General features: G+C 55.0%; 1 protein-coding gene across 2 annotated transcripts; it reads left to right on the top strand.

Annotated features, from left to right (window-relative positions):
- Positions 1-1,877: 1,877 nt before the first annotated feature.
- On the top strand, positions 1,878-20,197 carry LOC120909773 (zinc finger protein 133-like). 2 transcript variants are annotated; one of them, XM_040321503.1, is made up of 5 exons: positions 1,878-1,918; positions 13,903-14,478; positions 14,527-15,147; positions 17,721-18,590; positions 19,158-20,197. In XM_040321503.1, exons 2-5 carry the CDS (start codon positions 13,971-13,973, stop codon positions 19,469-19,471), a joined length of 2,313 nt encoding a protein of 770 aa, XP_040177437.1. In that variant the 5' UTR covers positions 1,878-1,918; positions 13,903-13,970; the 3' UTR covers positions 19,472-20,197. The 2 variants fall into 2 exon arrangements, with proteins under 2 accessions (XP_040177437.1, XP_040177436.1); XM_040321502.1 differs by having other exon boundaries at positions 13,903-15,147.
- Positions 20,198-21,330: the final 1,133 nt, after the last annotated feature.

The raw sequence follows: 21,330 nt of genomic DNA, 5'->3' as shown, positions 1-21,330 counted from the left end.
GGTGGAGCAAGATGGCCGCTTTCCCCTTCACTCTCCCTCATTACTGTGCAGGGGGTGTAACAAGATGTCCGCCTGTCCCTTCACTCTCCCTCATTACTGTGCAGGGGGTGTAACAAGATGTCCGCCTTCCCCTTCACTCTCCCTCATTACTGTGCAGGGGGTGGAGCAAGATGTCCGCCTTCCCCTTCACTCTCCCTCATTACTGTGCAGGGGGTGTAACAAGATGTCCGCCTGTCCCTTCACTCTCCCTCATTACTGTGCAGGGGGTGGAGCAAGATGTCCGCCTCCCCTTCACTCTCCCTCATTACTGTGCAGGGGGGTGGAGCAAGATGGCCGCTTTCCCCTTCACTCTCCCTCATTACTGTGCAGGGGGTGTAACAAGATGTCCGCCTCCCCTTCACTCTCCCTCATTACTGTGCAGGGGGTGTAACAAGATGTCCGCCTTCCCCTTCACTCTCCCTCATTACTGTGCAGGGGGTGGAGCAAGATGTCCGCCTTCCCCTTCACTCTCCCTCATTACTGTGCAGGGGGTGGAGCAAGATGTCCGCCTTCCCCTTCACTCTCCCTCATTACTGTGCAGGGGGTGTAACAAGATGTCCGCCTTCCCCTTCACTCTCCATCATTACTGTGCAGGGGGTGGAGCAAGATGTCCGCCTCCCCTTCACTCTCCCTCATTACTGTGCAGGGGGTGTAACAAGATGTCCGCCTCCCCTTCACTCTCCCTCATTACTGTGCAGGGGGTGGAGCAAGATGTCCGCCTCCCCTTCACTCTCCCTCATTACTGTGCAGGGGGGTGGAGCAAGATGGCCGCTTTCCCCTTCACTCTCCCTCATTACTGTGCAGGGGGTGTAACAAGATGTCCGCCTTCCCCTTCACTCTCCCTCATTACTGTGCAGGGGGTGGAGCAAGATGTCCGCCTGTCCCTTCACTCTCCCTCATTACTGTGCAGGGGGTGTAACAAGATGTCCGCCTTCCCCTTCACTCTCCCTCATTACTGTGCAGGGGGTGTAACAAGATGTCCGCCTGTCCCTTCACTCTCCCTCATTACTGTGCAGGGGGTGGAGCAAGATGTCCGCCTCCCCTTCACTCTCCCTCATTACTGTGCAGGGGGGTGGAGCAAGATGGCCGCTTTCCCCTTCACTCTCCCTCATTACTGTGCAGGGGGGTGGAGCAAGATGTCCGCCTCCCCTTCACTCTCCCTCATTACTGTGCAGGGGGTGTAACAAGATGTCCGCCTCCCCTTCACTCTCCCTCATTACTGTGCAGGGGGTGTAACAAGATGTCCGCCTCCCCTTCACTCTCCCTCATTACTGTGCAGGGGGTGGAGCAAGATGTCCGCCTTCCCCTTCACTCTCCCTCATTACTGTGCAGGGGGTGGAGCAAGATGTCCGCCTTCCCCTTCACTCTCCCTCATTACTGTGCAGGGGGTGTAACAAGATGTCCGCCTTCCCCTTCACTCTCCATCATTACTGTGCAGGGGGTGGAGCAAGATGTCCGCCTCCCCTTCACTCTCCCTCATTACTGTGCAGGGGGTGTAACAAGATGTCCGCCTCCCCTTCACTCTCCCTCATTACTGTGCAGGGGGTGGAGCAAGATGTCCGCCTCCCCTTCACTCTCCCTCATTACTGTGCAGGGGGTGGAGCAAGATGTCCGCCTCCCCCTTCACTCTCCCTCATTACTGTGCAGGGGGGTGGAGCAAGATGGCCGCTTTCCCCTTCACTCCCCGTCATTACTGTGCAGGGGGTGGAGCAAGATGTCCGCCTGTCCCTTCACTCTCCCTCATTACTGTGCAGGGGGGTGGAGCAAGATGGCGGCGACTGAACGTCACTTCCGGAACAATCTGTGCTATCGAGCCGAATGTGACAAAGACTCCGCCCACTTCCGGTGTGCGCTGTGTGTGGAGAGGAGCCGAGTTCAGGTGAGTGATTCCCCTCCCCCTCCCCTGTACACCGGGAGCTGGGCCAGCACAGACAGGTGTCTCCTCCTCCCCCTATACACATCCCTGAGGAGAGGGCGGGGCTCTGTGACCCCACCCCCTGTCAGGTGTGTGTCCCCCCATCACTGAAAGAAGATTCCCCCAATGTATATGGTGTCACCAGAACAGGAAGTGAGGGGGAATCTCACCCATGGGGACACCCCTCACTTCCTGCGGTGTCACCAGAACAGGAAGTGAGGGGGAATCTCACCAATGTGGACACCCCTCATTTCCTGCGGTGTCACCAGAACAGGAAGTGAGGGGGAATCTCACCAATGGGGACACCCCTCACTTCCTGCGGTGTCACCAGAACAGGAAGTGAGGGGGAATCTCACCAATGTGGACACCCCTCATTTCCTGCGGTGTCACCAGAACAGGAAGTGAGGGGGAATCTCACCAATGGGGACACCCCTCACTTCCTGCGGTGTCACCAGAACAGGAAGTGAGGGGGAATCTCACCAATGTGGACACCCCTCATTTCCTGCGGTGTCACCAGAACAGGAAGTGAGGGGGAATCTCACCAATGGGGACACCCCTCACTTCCTGCGGTGTCACCAGAACAGGAAGTGAGGGGGAATCTCACCAATGTGGACACCCCTCATTTCCTGCGGTGTCACCAGAACAGGAAGTGAGGGGGAATCTCACCAATGGGGACACCCCTCACTTCCTGCGGTGTCACCAGAACAGGAAGTGAGGAGGAATCTCACCCATGGGGACACCCCTCACTTCCTGCGGTGTCAGATCTCCAGATGACGGGACTTTATTATTACCAGTAATGGGGGCGGGGCTGGAGCCGCGGGAACTCCTCCCACCACGCCGTCCAATGTACGGGGACGTCCCTTTCCCCAGACGCAGTGTGTATATCACTCCTCGATGTCCTCCCTCTGTACACTGCGGGGACCTCCCAGGACTGTGATAGTGGGCGGAGTCTGGTCAGGAGATCCCACCCCCCCCACCTTCAGCTCCGCCTTCCTTGTGATTCCACAACTGTGACTGGACGGTCCAATATCTATAGACTCCGCCCACTTCTGTCCATCACAAGGCGGGAGGACGGCTGTCACACCAGACTCCTCCCACCACACCACAAAACTCCTCCCATGCCACTACAAAACTCCTCACACCCCACTACAAAACTCCTCCCATGCCACTACAAAACTCCTCCCACCCCACTACAAAACTCCTCCCATGCCACTACAAAACTCCTCCCACCTCACCACAAAACTCCTCCCACCACCACACCACAAAACTCCTCCCACCCCACTACAAAACTCCTCCCACCACAAAACTTCTCCCAACCCATTACAAATCTCCTCCCACCTCACCACAAAACTCCTCCCACCACAAAACTCCTCCCACCCCACTACAAAACTCCTCCCACCACAAAACTTCTCCCACCACACAACTCCTCCCATCCCATTACAAATCTCCTCCCACCCAGTACAAAGCTCCCTGTGGGCTGTGTATTATGTGTCACATTCTCTGCAATGATTTTCTCCCTTCACCCGCCCGTTTCTATTTATAACTCCGGGACGGACGCCATCGGGGGAGGGGCTCTGATTTTACAGTACGAGAGTCCGCCGCACCGCCATTTCTCTAACCACATTTACCCCCCCTTCCTGCCCGCTGTAACTGACAATTGCGCGGTCGTGCGACGTGGCTCCCGGACAAAATTGGCGTCCTTTTTTCCCCACAAATAGAGATTTCTTTTGGTGGTATTTCATCACTTCTGCGGTTTTTATTTTTTGCGCTATAAACAAAAATAGAGCGACAATTCTGCAAAAAAATGCAATATGTTTTACTTTTTCCCGTAATAAATATTCCTAATTTATATATACGTGGTTCCCGCTTCTGTGTCACGGGGAAGGATTGCTGTGTATCGCAGCGCTCCGCCGCCTCGCGGGAGGTCCCCGGTAACCCGCTGTTTAGTTGTTCTCATGCCGAGCGCCGTCTCAGGGAGTTCGATGGGCGCTCCTGCACTGTGCGTCCTCACACAACCATGCTCATAGGTGGCACTAATAGGTGACATTGATAGTGATGGGCACTGATGGGTGGCACTGAAGGGCATTTATTGGTGGCACTGGTGGGCACTGAGAAGTGTTAGTAATAGGTGGCATTGATAGTGATGGGCACTGATGGGCATTTATTGGTGGCACTGGTGGGCACTGAGAAGTGGCACTAATAGGTGACATTGATAGTGATGGGCACTGATGGGTGGCACTGAAGGGCATTTATAGGTGGCACTGGTGGGCACTGAGAAGTGTTAGTAATAGGTGGCATTGATAGTGATGGGCACTGATGGGTGGCACTGAAGGGCATTTATAGGTGGGCACTGAGAAGTGGCACTAATAGGTGGCATTGATAGTAATGGGCACTGATGGGTGGCACTGAAGGGCATTTATTGGTGGCACTGGTGGGCACTGAGAAGTGTTAGTAATAGGTGGCATTGATAGTGATGGGCACTGATGGGTGGCACTGAAGGGCATTTATTGGTGGCACTGGTGGGCAATGAGAAGTGGCACTAATAGGTGGCATTGAAAGTAATGGGCACTGATGGGTGGCACTGAAGGGCATTTATAGGTGGGCACTGAGAAGTGGCACTAATAGGTGACATTGATAGTGATGGGCACTGATGGGTGGCACTGAAGGGCATTTATTGGTGGCACTGGTGGGCACTGAGAAGTGTTAGTAATAGGTGGCATTGATAGTGATGGGCACTGATGGGCATTTATTGGTGGCACTGGTGGGCACTGAGAAGTGGTACTAATAGGTGACATTGATAGTGATGGGCACTGATGGGCATTTATTGGTGGCACTGGTGGGCAATGAGAAGTGGCACTAATAGGTGGCATTGATAGTAATGGGCACTGATGGGTGGCACTGAAGGGCATTTATTGGTGGCACTGGTGGGCAATGAGAAGTGGCACTAATAGGTGGCATTGAAAGTAATGGGCACTGATGGGTGGCACTGAAGGGCATTTATAGGTGGGCACTGAGAAGTGGCACTAATAGGTGGCATTGATAGTAATGGGCACTGAAGGGCATTTATTGGTGGCACTGGTGGGCACTGAGAAGTGGTACTAATAGGTGACATTGATAGTGATGGGCACTGATGGGTGGCACTGAAGGGCATTTATTGGTGGCACTGGTAGGCAATGAGAAGTGGCACTAATAGGTGGCATTGATAGTAATGGGCACTGAAGGGCATTTATTGGTGGCACTGGTGGGCAATGAGAAGTGGCACTAATAGGTGGCATTGATAGTGATGGGCACTAATGGGTGGCACTGAAGGGCATTTATAGGTGGCACTGGTGGGCACTGAGAAGTGGCAATAATAGGTGGCACTGATAGCTGGCAGTGATGGGCACTGATGGGTGGCAGTGATAGGTGCCACTTATAGCTGGCAATGATGGGCACTGATGGGTGGCAGTGATGGGCACTGATGGGTGGCAGTGATGGGCACTGAGTGGCACCACTGGTGGGCACTAATGAGTGTCACTGAAGGGCATTTATAGGTGGCACTGGTGGACACTGAGAAGTGGCACTGATAGCTGGCAGTAATGGGCACTGATAGGCAGCACTGCTAGGTGGCACTGAGTGGCACCACTGGTGGGCATTGATAGGCGACACTGGTGGCCACTGATGGGTGGCACTGAAGGGCATTTATAGGTGGCACTGGTGGGCACTGAGAAGTGGCACTAAAAGGTGCCAGTGATGGGCACTAGTGGTGCAACGGGTCAACCTGTTCGGATCGGCACACCAGGCGATCCGCGGAGCGCTCCGCTGCCTCGTCCATAGGAAAGGCTTCGGCGTAGCTCCGGAGCGGCGACCAACTTGGTCCACCCGGCGGCGGCAGCGCACTGAGCAATGTATGGGGGATTCTGATGATTTTTTTTTTGCCGATCCAAAAAATGATCCGATCCGTGAGTTTTTTGATCCGTTACACCCCCCTAATGGGCACTGATGGGTGTCAGTAATGGGCACTGATGGGTGTCAGTAATGGGCACTGATGGGTGTCAGTAATGGGCACTGATGGGTGTCAGTAATGGGCACTGGGGGGGCACCACTGGTGGGCATTGATAGGTGGCACCGGCAGGGGGTACTGACAGCACAGAGGAGGCTCCTTCCTCTTCGGGGACCGGCTTTTGTTTACATCACGTGATGATCTGTCATTGGCTGACAGCTGGTCACATGGTAAGGAATGGAGGAATAGCAAATATAGAAATATGAAATAAATGATGGTGACTGCGCTGTGTGAGGAAGTGCTGCGTTGTGTGAGGAAGTGCTGCGCTGTGTGAGGAAGTGCTGCGCTGTGTGAGGAAGTGCTGCGCTGTGTGAGGAAGTGACTGCGCTGTGTGAGGAAGTGACTGCGCTGTGTGAGGAAGTGACTGCGCTGTGTGAGGAAGTGACTGCGCTGTGTGAGGAAGTGACTGCGCTGTGTGAGGAGGTGCTGCGCTGTGTGAGGAAGTGCTGCTCTGTGTGAGGAAGTGCTGCTCTGTGTGAGGAAGTGCTGCGCTGTGTGAGGAAGTGACTGCGCTGTGTGAGGAGGTGCTGCGCTGTGTGAGGAAGTGCTGCGCTGTGTGAGGAAGTGCTGCGCTGTGTGAGGAAGTGCTGCGCTGTGTGAGGAAGTGCTGCGCTGTGTGAGGAAGTGCTGCGCTGTGTGAGGAAGTGCTGCGCTGTGTGAGGAAGTGCTGCGCTGTGTGAGGAAGTGCTGCGCTGTGTGAGGAAGTGCTGCGCTGTGTGAGGAAGTGACTGCGCTGTGTGAGGAAGTGACTGCGCTGTGTGAGGAGGTGCTGCGCTGTGTGAGGAGGTGCTGCGCTGTGTGAGGAAGTGCTGCGCTGTGTGAGGAAGTGCTGCGCTGTGTGAGGAAGTGCTGCGCTGTGTGAGGAAGTGACTGCGCTGTGTGAGGAAGTGACTGCACTGTGTGAGGAGGTGCTGCACTGTGTGAGGAAGTGCTGCGCTGTGTGAGGAAGTGCTGCGCTGTGTGAGGAAGTGCTGCTCTGTGTGAGGAAGTGCTGCGCTGTGTGAGGAAGTGCTGCGCTGTGTGAGGAAGTGCTGCGCTGTGTGAGGAAGTGCTGCGCTGTGTGAGGAAGTGCTGCGCTGTGTGAGGAAGTGCTGCTCTGTGTGAGGAAGTGCTGCGCTGTGTGAGGAAGTGCTGCGCTGTGTGAGGAAGTGCTGCGCTGTGTGAGGAAGTGCTGCGCTGTGTGAGGAAGTGCTGCGCTGTGTGAGGAAGTGCTGCGCTGTGTGAGGAAGTGACTGCGCTGTGTGAGGAAGTGACTGCGCTGTGTGAGGAGGTGCTGCGCTGTGTGAGGAGGTGCTGCGCTGTGTGAGGAAGTGCTGCGCTGTGTGAGGAAGTGCTGCGCTGTGTGAGGAAGTGACTGCGCTGTGTGAGGAAGTGACTGCGCTGTGTGAGGAGGTGCTGCGCTGTGTGAGGAAGTGCTGCGCTGTGTGAGGAAGTGCTGCGCTGTGTGAGGAAGTGCTGCTCTGTGTGAGGAAGTGCTGCGCTGTGTGAGGAAGTGCTGCGCTGTGTGAGGAAGTGCTGCGCTGTGTGAGGAAGTGCTGCGCTGTGTGAGGAAGTGCTGCGCTGTGTGAGGAAGTGCTGCTCTGTGTGAGGAAGTGCTGCGCTGTGTGAGGAAGTGCTGCGCTGTGTGAGGAAGTGCTGCTCTGTGTGAGGAAGTGCTGCGCTGTGTGAGGAAGTGCTGCGCTGTGTGAGGAAGTGCTGCGCTGTGTGAGGAAGTGCTGCGCTGTGTGAGGAAGTGTTGCGCTGTGTGAGGAAGTGCTTCGCTGTCTGAGGAAGTGTTGCGCTGTGTGAGGAAGTGCTGCGCTGTGTGAGGAAGTGCTGCGCTGTGTGAGGAAGTGCTGCGCTGTGTGAGGAAGGGCTGCGCTGTGTGAGGAGGTGCTGCGCTGTGTGAGGAAGGGCTGCGCTGTGTGAGGAGGTGCTGCGCTGTGTGAGGAGGTGCTGCGCTGTGTGAGGAAGTGCTGCGCTGCGTGAGGAAGTGCTGCGCTGCGTGAGGAAGTGCTGCTCTGTGTGAGGAAGTGCTGCGCTGCGTGAGGAAGTGCTGCTCTGTGTGAGGAAGTGCTGCGCTGCGTGAGGAAGTGTTGCGCTGTGTGAAGAAGTGCTGCGTTGTGTGAGGAAGTGCTGCGCTGTGTGAGGAAGTGCTGCGCTGTGTGAGGAAGTGCTGCTCTGTGTGAGGAAGTGCTGCGCTGTGTGAGGAAGTGCTGCGCTGTGTGAGGAAGTGTTGCGCTGTGTGAGGAAGTGCTGCTCTGTGTGAGGAAGTGCTGCGCTGTGTGAGGAAGTGCTGCTCTGTGTGAGGAAGTGCTGCGCTGTGTGAGGAAGTGCTGCTCTGTGTGAGGAAGTGCTGCGCTGTGTGAGGAAGTGCTGCGCTGTGTGAGGAAGTGTTGCGCTGTGTGAGGAAGTGCTGCTCTGTGTGAGGAAGTGCTGCGCTGTGTGAGGAAGTGCTGCTCTGTGTGAGGAAGGGGAAAGAGCAGATGCACAGGGAAGTGAGTAATCGCTAGAGCCAGTGGGGGTGGGAGGTCTGTGGGTCGGTAATGGTGAACAGCAATAAGCATAAATACAATATTAACATACACTATAATTAAATTAAATGATGAACATCACAAACATGAGAAGCATGTAAATCCAAACAGCTTAGTTGATGTGAATAGTGCCAAATAGTTCAAATATAACACAATCCAGATGAGGTCCCAGAAGTCCCAGAAGAGGGAAGATGTGGGACCGTAATGAGGTAAAAACGTCAAATAACACAAATGAAATCTTAAAGTGCACTGTGAAGGATAATAGAGGCCCAAGGGGGGGTATCCCGTGGTTGAAGAGCAGACTTCGGTGCGCACACCTCTAGTGGTATAAAAGGCTCACCTCCAGGCCATAGTACGGACAACCTCAAACCAATCACTGTGTGTTCCCGGGCTCAGCAGGGTGGAGGTGACATCAAAGTCTCCACATCAAATGGTCATGTGGAAAGTGAAAGACAAGGGCAGATATGGCATAATACTGTGACTGCAGGTGTGGAAGATAATATGTCACGTGCACTCACATGGAGGTCTCTAGCAGCGCGCCTATCTCCTAGGAACGGCGAGTTCCTGCGATCCGTCTTGATAGGCGCACTTCCTCTATCTTTCCTTACCACCTAGGCATCCACTGGGTATTGGGTGCTCGGAGGGGTATATAAACAAAAGACAAAAGGAAGGCAATGGTGCAGCTCCGCATAAAAAGGTTTAATAAAAGAAAAGTTAAAAACTCACATTTCCAATGGTGAGATGTTTCCAAACAAAACGAGCGCCGTGCTCGTGTTCCTCCTGTTAGGATGTGTGGGGTCTGGTACTTCCTGTCCCTACGCGTGGCGTCACGTCACATGACTTCACCCCCCCTCCGAGCACCCAACACCCAGTGGATGCCTAGGTGGTAACGAAAGATAGAGGCGCCTATCAAGACGGATCGCAGGAACTCGCCGTTCATAGGAGATAGGCGCGCTGCTAGAGACCTCCATGTGAGTGCACGTGACATATTATCTTCCACACCTGCAGTCACAGTATTATGCCATATCTGCCCTTGTCTTTCACTTTCCACATGACCATTTGATGTGGAGACTTTGATGTCACCTCCACCCTGCTGAGCCCGGGAACACACAGTGATTGGTTTGAGGTTGTCCGTACTATGGCCTGGAGGTGAGCCTTTTACACCACTAGAGGTGTGCGCACCGAAGTCTGCTCTTCAACCACGGGATACCCCCCCTTGGGCCTCTATTATCCTTCACAGCGCACTTTAAGATTTCATTTGTGTTATTTGACGTTTTTACCTCATTACGGTCCCACATCTTCCCTCTTCTGGGACTTCTGGGACCTCATCTGGATTGTGTTATATTTGAACTTTTTGGCACTATTCACATCAACTAAGCTGTTTGGATTTACATGCTTCTCATGTTTGTGATGTTCATCATTTAATTTAATTATAGTGTATGTTAATATTGTATTTATGCTTATTGCTGTTCACCATTACCGACCCACAGACCTCCCACCCCCACTGGCTCTAGCGATTACTCACTTCCCTGTGCATCTGCTCTTTCCCCTTCCTCACACAGCGCAGCACTTCCTCACACAGAGCAGCACTTCCTCACACAGAGCAGCACTTCCTCACACAGAGCAGCACTTCCTCACACAGCACAGCACTTCTTCACACAGCGCAACACTTCCTCACACAGCGCAGCACTTCCTCACACAGCGCAGCACTTCCTCACACAGAGCAGCACTTCCTCACACAGCACAGCACTTCCTCACACAACGCAGCACTTCTTCACACAGCGCAACACTTCCTCACACAGCGCAGCACTTCCTCACACAGCGCAGCACTTCCTCACACAGCGCACCACTTCCTCACACAGCGCAGCACTTCCTCACACAGCGCAGCACTTCCTCACACAGCGCAGCACTTCCTCACACAACGCAGCACTTCCTCACACAGCGCAGCACTTCCTCACACAGCGCAGCACTTCCTCACACAACGCAGCACTTCCTCACACAGCGCAGCACTTCCTCACACAGCACAGCACTTCCTCACACAACGCAGCACTTCCTCACACAACGCAGCACTTCTTCACACAGCGCAACACTTCCTCACACAGCGCAGCACTTCCTCACACAGCGCAGCACTTCCTCACACAACGCAGCACTTCTTCACACAGCGCAACACTTCCTCACACAGCACAGCACTTCCTCACACAGCGCAGCACTTCCTCACACAGCGCAGCACTTCCTCACACAGAGCAGCACTTCCTCACACAGCACAGCACTTCCTCACACAACGCAGCACTTCTTCACACAGCGCAACACTTCCTCACACAGCGCAGCACTTCCTCACACAGCGCAGCACTTCCTCACACAGAGCAGCACTTCCTCACACAGCACAGCACTTCCTCACACAACGCAGCACTTCTTCACACAGCGCAACACTTCCTCACACAGCGCAGCACTTCCTCACACAGCGCAGCACTTCCTCACACAGCGCAGCACTTCCTCACACAGCGCAGCACTTCCTCACACAGCGCAGCACTTCCTCACACAGCGCAGCACTTCCTCACACAGCGCAACACTTCCTCACACAGCGCAGCACTTCCTCACACAGCGCAGCACTTCCTCACACAGCGCAACACTTCCTCACACAGCGCAGCACTTCCTCACACAGCGCAGCACTTCCTCACACAGCGCAACACTTCCTCACACAGCGCAACACTTCCTCACACAGAGCAGCACTTCCTCACACAGCGCAGCACTTCCTCACACAGAGCAGCACTTCCTCACACAGCGCAGCACTTCCTCACACAGCACAGCACTTCCTCACACAACGCAGCACTTCCTCACACAGCGCAGCACTTCCTCACACAACGCAGCACTTCTTCACACAGCGCAACACTTCCTCACACAGCGCAGCACTTCCTCACACAGCGCAGCACTTCCTCACACAACGCAGCACTTCTTCACACAGCGCAACACTTCCTCACACAGCACAGCACTTCCTCACACAGCGCAACACTTCCTCACACAGCGCAACACTTCCTCACACAGCGCAGCACTTCCTCACACAGAGCAGCACTTCCTCACACAGCACAGCACTTCCTCACACAACGCAGCACTTCCTCACACAGCGCAACACTTCCTCACACAGCGCAGCACTTCCTCACACAGCGCAGCACTTCCTCACACAACGCAGCACTTCTTCACACAGCGCAACACTTCCTCACACAGCACAGCACTTCCTCACACAGCGCAACACTTCCTCACACAGCGCAGCACTTCCTCACACAGCGCAGCACTTCCTCACACAGAGCAGCACTTCCTCACACAGCACAGCACTTCCTCACACAACGCAGCACTTCTTCACACAGCGCAACACTTCCTCACACAGCGCAGCACTTCCTCACACAGCGCAGCACTTCCTCACACAGCGCAGCACTTCCTCACACAGCGCAGCACTTCCTCACACAGCGCAGCACTTCCTCACACAGCGCAGCACTTCCTCACACAGCGCAACACTTCCTCACACAGCGCAGCACTTCCTCACACAGCGCAGCACTTCCTCACACAGCGCAACACTTCCTCACACAGCGCAGCACTTCCTCACACAGCGCAGCACTTCCTCACACAGCGCAACACTTCCTCACACAGCGCAACACTTCCTCACACAGAGCAGCACTTCCTCACACAGCGCAGCACTTCCTCACACAGCACAGCACTTCCTCACACAACGCAGCACTTCCTCACACAGCGCAGCACTTCCTCACACAACGCAGCACTTCCTCACACAGCGCAGCACTTCCTCACACAGCGCAGCACTTCCTCACACAGCGCAGCACTTCCTCACACAGCGCAGCACTTCCTCACACAGCGCAACACTTCCTCACACAGCGCAACACTTCCTCACACAGCGCAGCACTTCCTCACACAGCGCAGCACTTCCTCACACAGCGCAGCACTTCCTCACACAGCGCAGCACTTCCTCACACAGCGCAGCACTTCCTCACACAGCGCAGCACTTCCTCACACAGCGCAGTCACTTCCTCACACAGCGCAGCACTTCCTCACACAGCGCAGCACTTCCTCACACAGCGCAGCACTTCCTCACACAGCGCAGCACTTCCTCACACAGCGCAGCACTTCCTCACACAGCGCAGCACTTCCTCACACAGCGCAGCACTTCCTCACACAGCGCAACACTTCCTCACACAGCGCAGCACTTCCTCACACAGCGCAGCACTTCCTCACACAGCGCAACACTTCTTCACACAGCGCAACACTTCCTCACACAGCGCAGCACTTCCTCACACAGCGCAGCACTTCCTCACACAGAGCAGCACTTCCTCACACAGCGCAGCACTTCCTCACACAGCGCAGCACTTCCTCACACAGCGCAGTCACTTCCTCACACAGCGCAGCACTTCCTCACACAGCGCAGCACTTCCTCACACAGCGCAGCACTTCCTCACACAGCGCAGCACTTCCTCACACAGCGCAGCACTTCCTCACACAGCGCAGTCACTTCCTCACACAGCGCAGCACTTCCTCACACAGCGCAGCACTTCCTCACACAGCGCAGCACTTCCTCACACAGCGCAGCACTTCCTCACACAGCGCAGCACTTCCTCACACAGCGCAGCACTTCCTCACACAGCGCAACACTTCCTCATACAGCGCAGCACTTCCTCACACAGCGCAGCACTTCCTCACACAGCGCAGTCACCATCATTTATTTCATCCACATATTTCTGGCCAGGACCGGTTCCAGGTAACTGCAGCAGTGCCCCCCCCCCCCCATAGTATTTAGCACCGATAGCGCAAGAGCCCTTCCAATTTATTAAAGCGGGAGTTCACCCAATTATATATTTTTTGCCCTTTCCCCCTTAGATTCCTGCTCGTTTGTCTAGGGGAATCGGCTAGTTGTTTTAAAATATGAGCTGTACTTACCCGTTTACGAGATGCATCCTCTCCGTCGCTTCCGGGTATGGGCTGCGGGAATGGGCGTTCCTTCTTGATTGACAGTCTTCCGAGAGGCTTCCGAAAGAAGCCGAACGTTGGTGCGGCTCTATACTGCGCCTGCGCACCGACGTTCGGCTTCTTTCGGAAAATCGTGACGCGATGGATGCGACCGTCGGAAGCCTCTCGGAAGACTGTCAATCAAGAAGGAACGCCCGCTCCCGCAGCCCATACCCGGAAGCGACGGAAGAAGATGCATCTCGAAAACGGGTAAGTACGGATCATATTTTATAACAAATAGCCGATTCCCCTAGACACAACGAGCAGGAATCTAAGGGGAAAAGTGCCCTCTAAGGGTGAACCTCCACTTTAAATATAGAAATATATTCTATATGACATCGTCATGTTACTCTTATAATTGCTTGGAATTCTCTCCTTCTCTCCAGCAGGTCGGTGAGATTGTGTAGGATCCTCGTTGGAGGAACTACAACATAAGACGGAGGAGACCAAGACCATGGAGTCGCAGAGAAGTGACGGCCGTCTCCACACCGGCAGCTCTACATCCACCTCGTGTTTCTCCGTGATTGACAAGGAGGCCTCCTCACTCCATGTTGAGGAACGCCGATCATCTCATGAAGTCCCACCACCTGGCCGTTCTACGACCACCAAACATCTAAAGGAGGAACCTCCGTCAGATGAAGGACACAACCCCCCAGACCCCGGCCGCTCCGCCCTCCTGGATCACGCAGAGAATGTATTGTCCTGTATTAAGGAGGAACCCCAATCAGATGAAGGAGAAGACCCCCCCAACACTCAGATTAAGAGGGAACCCTTCTCAGGTGACCCGACTCATGTTCACCGTCCACCGATAGAGATAAAGGAGGAACCCCAATCTGATGGAGAAGATCCCACCAACATGGACATCTCTCTACCCGCTGACCACACCCAAGGTCTACCCGTTGACCACACCCAAGGTCTACCAGTTGACCACACCCAAGGTCTACCCGTTGACCACACCCAAGGTCTACCAGTTGACCACACCCAGGGTCTACCCGTTGACCACACCCAAGGTCTACCCGTTGACCACACCCAGATTCCGTCTGTTCGGATTAAAGAGGAGGAAGAAGATTTCCCTCCCGCCGGGATTCGCATCCTGAAAGGGATCATCACCGATTCCGACATTCACTCCTTCACTATCACCGGAGAATACATCAGAGGAAGGAAGGTGAAGACCAAACCCAAGCAGGACAAAGTGGCCGCCGCCTCCTCCAAGCACCCCTGCCCCGTGTGTAAGAAAGGCTTCAGCACCCACGGCAACATGGTGCGCCACCGGGAGTTCCACAACGGGAAGAAGATGTGCTGCCCGGTGTGCGGAGCCGAGTTCTGCAGCAAGATGGACCTCAAGGCCCACACTCAGACCCACAAAGTCAGCAAAGTCCTCCACTGCTCCCAGTGTGACGTCACCTTCCCCGGCAACGTCAACCCCATCGTCCAGAAGAGGATCCACACCGGGGTCAAGCTCCTGGCCTGCTCCCACTGCGGGAAACGCTTCTCCAGCAAGCCCAGCGCCACCGAGCACATGAGCAAACTCTACCTGTGCCTGCTGTGCGGGAAACACGTCGCCCACAAGGCGCTGCTCCTCAGGCACGAGCGGGCGCACGCCGGGGGAGATCCCGTCTGCTCCGACTGCAGTGAGTACTTCTTCTGATGATGAGGTGAACTGACCGGAACATAGGAGGGTCCGCGGGGGTGTGACCGAGGTACTTGGAGGTTCAGCTCAGGGTTCCCGCCTTCTATACCATCAGATGCTGTCATGTGACAGGGGAGGGGGTGTGGTCATGTGACGGAGGATGGTATAGACCAGTGATGGAGAACCTCGGCACCCCGGATGTTTTGGAACTACATTTCCCATGATGCTCAGGCACTCTGCAGAGTAGGTGAGCATCATGGGAAATGTAGTTCCAAAACATCTGGGGGGCCGAGGTTCCCCATCACTGGTCTAGACCATCACATGTCCCACCTGCCGACCACTCACAGTAATTCTGCTGCGAGTCGGCGGCAGGTAGAGGCACAGTCACCTACATTTACGTTGGTAGTACATGGGCATGCTGCTGGTGGCTACAGTGGATGACCGTCACCGCTCCCCATAGAGGCCGGGGTATCATGTGATCGCTGTGATTGGTCATACAATGTAAATAATCATACACTAAGCCTTGCTTAGTGTTGTGAAGCTGTGATTGGCTCACAGCGATCACATGGTACCAGGCTACCTGTACCATGTGATTAGCTGTAGCCAATTATCGCATGATAACAGTTAATGAAGGTTAACCCGTTCTTGACAGCTAAAACTATTGATTAGAGTGATACTAAAGGTTATATTTTCCGGCTCTGTATAGGTTTTGCACAGAGCAGCCCCCGATCCTCCTGGTGGTGCTATGGGCACGGGCCTCCTGATGGAACCCAAGGGAATCCCGGGCCTCCTGATAGAACCCAAGGGAATCCCGGGCCCCCTGAGGGAACCCAAGGGAGTCCCGATCCACCTGAGGGAACCCAAGGGAGTCCCGATCCACCTGAGGGAACCCAAGGGAGGCCCGGGCCACCTGAGAGAACCTAATGGAGGCCCGGGCCTCCTGAGGGAACCCAAGGGAATCCCGGGCCTCCTGAGAGAACCCAAAGGAGACCTGAGGGAACCCAAGGGAGTCCCGGGCCTCCTGAACCACCAGAAAACCACCTGTGCTCCGATCCCACTAGGGGAGATGGGTCGCTCCTGGCCCCTCCCCCCTGCTGAGTGCCCCCAGGGTAAGCTGCTTGATTGCTCCTGAGCCACCTCTGTGTGTCTATGGGAACACAAGGGAGGCCCAGGCCTCCTGAGGGAACCCAAAGGAGTCCCGGGCCTCCTGAGGGAACCCAAGGGAGTCCCGAGCCTCCTAAGGGAACCAAAGGGAGTTCCGGGCCTAATGAGGGAACCCAAGGGAGTCCTGAGCCTCCTGAGGGAACCCAAGGGAGTCCCGAGCCTCCTGAGGGAACCCAAGGGAGTCCCGGGCCCCCTGAGGGAACCCAAGGGAGGCCCGGGCCTCCTAAACCACCTGTGCTCCGATCCCACTAGCTTGTGCATGGATATCATCTACCAGGTGATAAAGGGGTGTGTAGGGGGAGACGGGTCGCTCCTGGCCCCTCCCCCCTGCTGAGTGCCCCCGAGGGTAAGCTGCTTGATCGCTCCTGAGCCACCTCTGTGTGTCTATGGGAACCCAAGGGAGTCCCGAGCCTCCTGAGGGAACCCAAGGGAGTCCCGGGCCTCCTGAGGAAACCCAAGGGAGTCCTGGGCCTCCTGAGGGAACCCAAGGGAGTCCCGGGCCTCCTGAGCAAACCCAAGGGAGTCCCGGGCCTCCTGAACCACCAGAAAACCACCTGTGCTCCGATCCCACTAGCTTGTACATGAATATCATCTACCAGGTGATAAGGGGCGTGTTGGGGGAGATGGGTCGCTCCTGGCGCTGAGTGCCCCCAGGGCAAGCTGCTTGATCACCCCTGAGCCACCTCTGTGTGTCTATGGGAACCTGGGGGAACCCATGGGAGTCCAGGGCCTCCTGAGGGAACCCAAGGGAGTCCCGGGTCTCCTGAGGGAACCCAAGGGAGTCCCGGGTCTCCTGAGGGAACCCAAGGAAGTCCCGGGCCTCCTGAGGGAACAAAAGGGAGTCCCGGGTCTCCTGAGGGAACCCAAGGGAGTCCCGGGCCTCCTGAGGGAACCCAAGGGAGTCCCGGGCCTCCTGAGGGAACCCAAGGGAGTCCCGGGTCTCCTGAGGGAACCCAAGGGAGTCCCGGGTCTCCTGAGGGAACCCAAGGGAGTCCCGGGCCTCCTGAGGGAACCCAAGGGAGTCCCAAGCTTCCTGAGGGAACCCAAGGGAGACCCGGGCCTCCTGAACCACCAGAAAACCACCTGTGCTCCGATCCCACTAGCTTGTACATGGATATCATCTACCAGGTGTGTAAGGAATGTCCACCCCCCACTGGAGCATTAATATGACCCTCTAAGGAAGACCCTGAAAGGAGATTGGTGGGCTGGCTTGTCCATACATTCCTATAGGGTGACGTCATCTAAGGTGACCATCTTCATATATCTTGTGTTGGCCCCAGAATTCATTATTAGATATTATGAGCCAATAGGAAATCAACCATCTGGTCATGTGACGGTGAATCTCCTCCCCTTGCCTATGACATTTCTAATGGGAGGCTCCTCCTGACTTCCTTTTTCTGCTTCTTTCAGATGTCTTCAAGATGGCGGCTCCAACCATCAGGCCGAATGAAGATGAACTCCCATCCAGTGCTATAAAGGAGGAACCCCAATCAGGTGAAGGACACGCCCCCCCAACCACCGGCCAAGACCATAGAGAGAATGTATTGTCCCGTATTAAGGAGGAACCCCAATCAGATGAAGGAGAAGACCCCCCCAACACTCGGACATCTCAGATGAGGAGGGACCCACCTCCAGAAATAAAGAAGGAACCCCAATCTCCGGACAGAGAAGATCCCACCCACGCGGATCCCTCACAGAGTCCGATTAAAGAGGAGGATGAAGGTTCTCCTGCTGCTTCTGGGATCGACATCCTGAAAAGGACAATCACCGACTCCGACATCCGGTCCTTCACCGGAGAAAACAAGAAGATCAAACTGGTGACCAAACCCACCGAGGTCAAAGGTCAGCCCTCGAAGAACGACCACCTCTGCCCCGTGTGTAAAAGGAACTTCAGTAGCCACGGCAACATGGTGCGTCACCGGGAGTTCCACAACGGGAAGAAGCTGTGCTGCCCGGTGTGCGGAGCCGAGTTCTGCAGCAAGATGGACCTCAAGGCCCACGTCCAGATCCACAAAGTCAGCAATGTTCTCTACTGCGCCGCGTGTAACGTCATCTCGCCGACCACCCTGAGCGTCCTGGTCCATGAGAAGATCCACACCGGGGGGAAACCGTTCTGCTGCTCGCACTGCGGCAAACGCTTCGCCAGCCAATCACAGGTCTCCCAACACATGAGCCTACCATATTCCTGCATCGTCTGCCAGAAGATCTTCACCCACAAGGCGCTTCTCCTCCGCCACGAGCGGACGCACATCGATGGAAAGCCCGTCTGTTCCGACTGCAGTAAGTCACCTGATAGAAGTCCCGCCTCCTGACCCAAGCTTAGGGAGTCCCGCTTCCTGACCGAAGCTTAGGGAGTCCCGCCTCCTGACCTAAGCTAAAGTATCCCCGCCTCCTGACCGAAGCTAAGGGAGTCCCGCCTCCTGACCAAAGCTTAGGGAGTCCCGCCTCCTGACCGAAGCTTAGGGAGTCCCGCCTCCTGACCGAAGCTTAGGGAGTCCCGCTTCCTGACCGAAGCTTAGGGAGTCCCGCCTCCTGACTGAAGCTTAGGGAGTCCCGCCTCCTGACTGAAGCTTAGAAAGTCCCGCCTCCTGACCGAAGCTGAGGGAGTCCCGCCTCCTGACCGAAGCTTAGGGAGTCCCGCCTCCTGACCGAAGCTTAGGGAGTCCCGCCTCCTGACCGAAGCTTAGGGAGTCCCGCCTCCTGACTGAACCACCAGAAATTGTCATGTGACGGAGGATGGTCATGTGACGGTTAGGCCCCTCCCTTGTACCTCTTTATGACGTCATGAAATCCCCGTTTCCTATTGGAGGCTCCTGCTGATTTCTTGTTTTCTGCTTTTTTCTTCAGATATCTGGAACATGGCGATCCCGGCCGTATTATTCAACCCCTCGGTGCCCGCCCCCAATAAAGAACATGGCATTCTAAAGTTTATACAAACCCCGCCTACCTGCAGCACCAATCACAGAGGGCCATCTCGGGTTAAGGCGGAGCTTCTCTCGCCCAATTCATTGACTAATATAGTGGAGGAGGAGCCTGGTCCCGCCGGCTGTGTTCCCCCGAACCCGGACATTAAGGAGGAACCCGCAGAGCCCCCCGTAGACCCCTCCCCCTCATCATCCACTCAGAATAGCCGTTCTCATAAAGAGGACCTGTCTCTCTAGCGAGATCTCCATCCGGCAGCTCCGCCCTCCTCAGATCACATGACAGTTTTACCCAAGTCTCACCCAGGCAGCTTCGTCCTCCAGGATCGTTCCCATCCGTCTTTCCATATCCAGGAGGAGCCCCGACCAGAGGAAGATGTCTTCAAGGGTCTCCCGGGGTGACATTGAGGAGACCCTCCTCCCTGTATGACATCAGAGATGGGCGGATATTAAAGCAGAACTCTCCTTGGATGATGTGGATGGTTCACCTGGCTTCTGGTGTGTCCTGTAGGAGCTACGCCGATCGGTTATAGCCAGCCAAACCCCAGAAGGTTCACTCCGGAGTGAAGCCGTTCACCTCACCTGGAAGGCTGATTTATTGGTCCACCAGCACCTTCATATGGGAGAGAAGCGTCAACGTCCTCAAGAGTGTGGGAAACTGTTCACCAGAAGATCCATTCCGAGGAGAAACTATCCAACCAAAAGCTGACCACACTGGGGAGAAACTGACCACACCGGGGAGAAACTACCCAACCAGAAACTGACCACACCGGGGAGAAACTACCCAACCAGAAACTGACCACACCTGGGGAGAAACTACCCAACCAGAAACTGACCACACCTGGGGAGAAACTATCCAACCAGAAACTGACCACACCTGGGGAGAAACTACCCAACCAGAAACTGACCACACCTGGGAGAAACTACCCAACCAGAAGCTGGTCCTTCACCAGAAGATCCACTCCGGGGAGAAACTATCCAACCAAAAGCTGACCACACTGGGGAGAAACTACCCAACCAGAAACTGACCACACCTGGGGAGAAACTACCCAACCAGAAACTGACCACACCTGGGGAGAAACTACCCAACCAGAAACTGGTCCTTCACCAGAAGGTCCACACCTGGGGAGAAACCTGGGTGGTATAAATGTGGATTCCCGTCAGTCCTCTGACCCCTCCTGGATGACCTCATGTGATAATAACGGGTGGCTTTTATACATTTGTTAGTAATAAATATGTGAACTCTTGGTGAGGATCTCTTCTATTACATGGGGGGTCTTGAATAAAAATGTACAGGGGTCCGGTCAGCACAATTTTCTTTCCAGCAAAGGTCCGAATCTCGTTAGCACTATATCACGTCCCCCCCCTCCCCCCCCGTACATCATCGTATTCAGAGTACCTTTCCCATCGTAGTCCCCTTTACATCACAATGTCCTCAGTTCCCTTTCACAGTACTGACCCACCCCCCATTTACATTGCACTGCCCCCCTTTACACAACATTTCCCCCTTTACATTGCACTGCCCCCCTTTACACAACATTTCCCCCTTTACATTGCACTGCCCCCCTTTACATTGCACTGCCCCCCTTTACACAACACTGCCCCCCTTACATTGCCCTTTACACAACACTACCCCCCTTACATTGCCCTTTACACAACACTACCCCCCTTTACACAACACTACCCCCCCCCCTTACATTGCAGTGTCCCTTTACACAACACTACCCCCCTTTACACAACACTACCCCCCCCCCCTTACATTGCAGTGTCCCTTTACACAACATTTCCCCCTTTACACAACACTGCCCCCCTTACATTGCCCTTTACACAACACTACCCCCCCTTACATTGCACTACCCCTTTACACAACACTACCCCCTTTACATTTCCCTTTACACAACACTGCCCCCCTTTACATTGCACTGCCCCTTTACACAACATTTCCCCTTTTACATCGCCCTTTACACAACACTACCCCCCTTTACATTGCACTGCCCCTTTACACTACACTGCCTCCTTTACATAACAATGCCCCCCCCTTACATTGCCCCCTTACACAACAGTACACCCCTTTACACAACAGTGCCCCCCTTTACATT

Source organism: Rana temporaria, chromosome 8 (assembly GCF_905171775.1).
Source record: "Rana temporaria chromosome 8, aRanTem1.1, whole genome shotgun sequence".
Taxonomy (NCBI): Eukaryota; Metazoa; Chordata; class Amphibia; order Anura; family Ranidae; genus Rana; species Rana temporaria.
Note: the sequence above shows the minus strand (reverse complement) of the source record. Positions and strands in the feature narration are given on the sequence as shown.

Excerpts from the sequence above, each read along its gene's own strand:
- LOC120909773 (XM_040321502.1), top strand. The coding sequence starts at position 13,971 with ATGGAGTCGCAGAGAAGTGACGGCCGTCTCCACACCGGCAGCTCTACA. Across the intron at positions 15,148-17,720 it reads TCCCGTCTGCTCCGACTGCA|ATGTCTTCAAGATGGCGGCT; the intron begins GTGAGTACTTCT and ends TGCTTCTTTCAG. Across the intron at positions 18,591-19,157 it reads GCCCGTCTGTTCCGACTGCA|ATATCTGGAACATGGCGATC; the intron begins GTAAGTCACCTG and ends TTTTTTCTTCAG.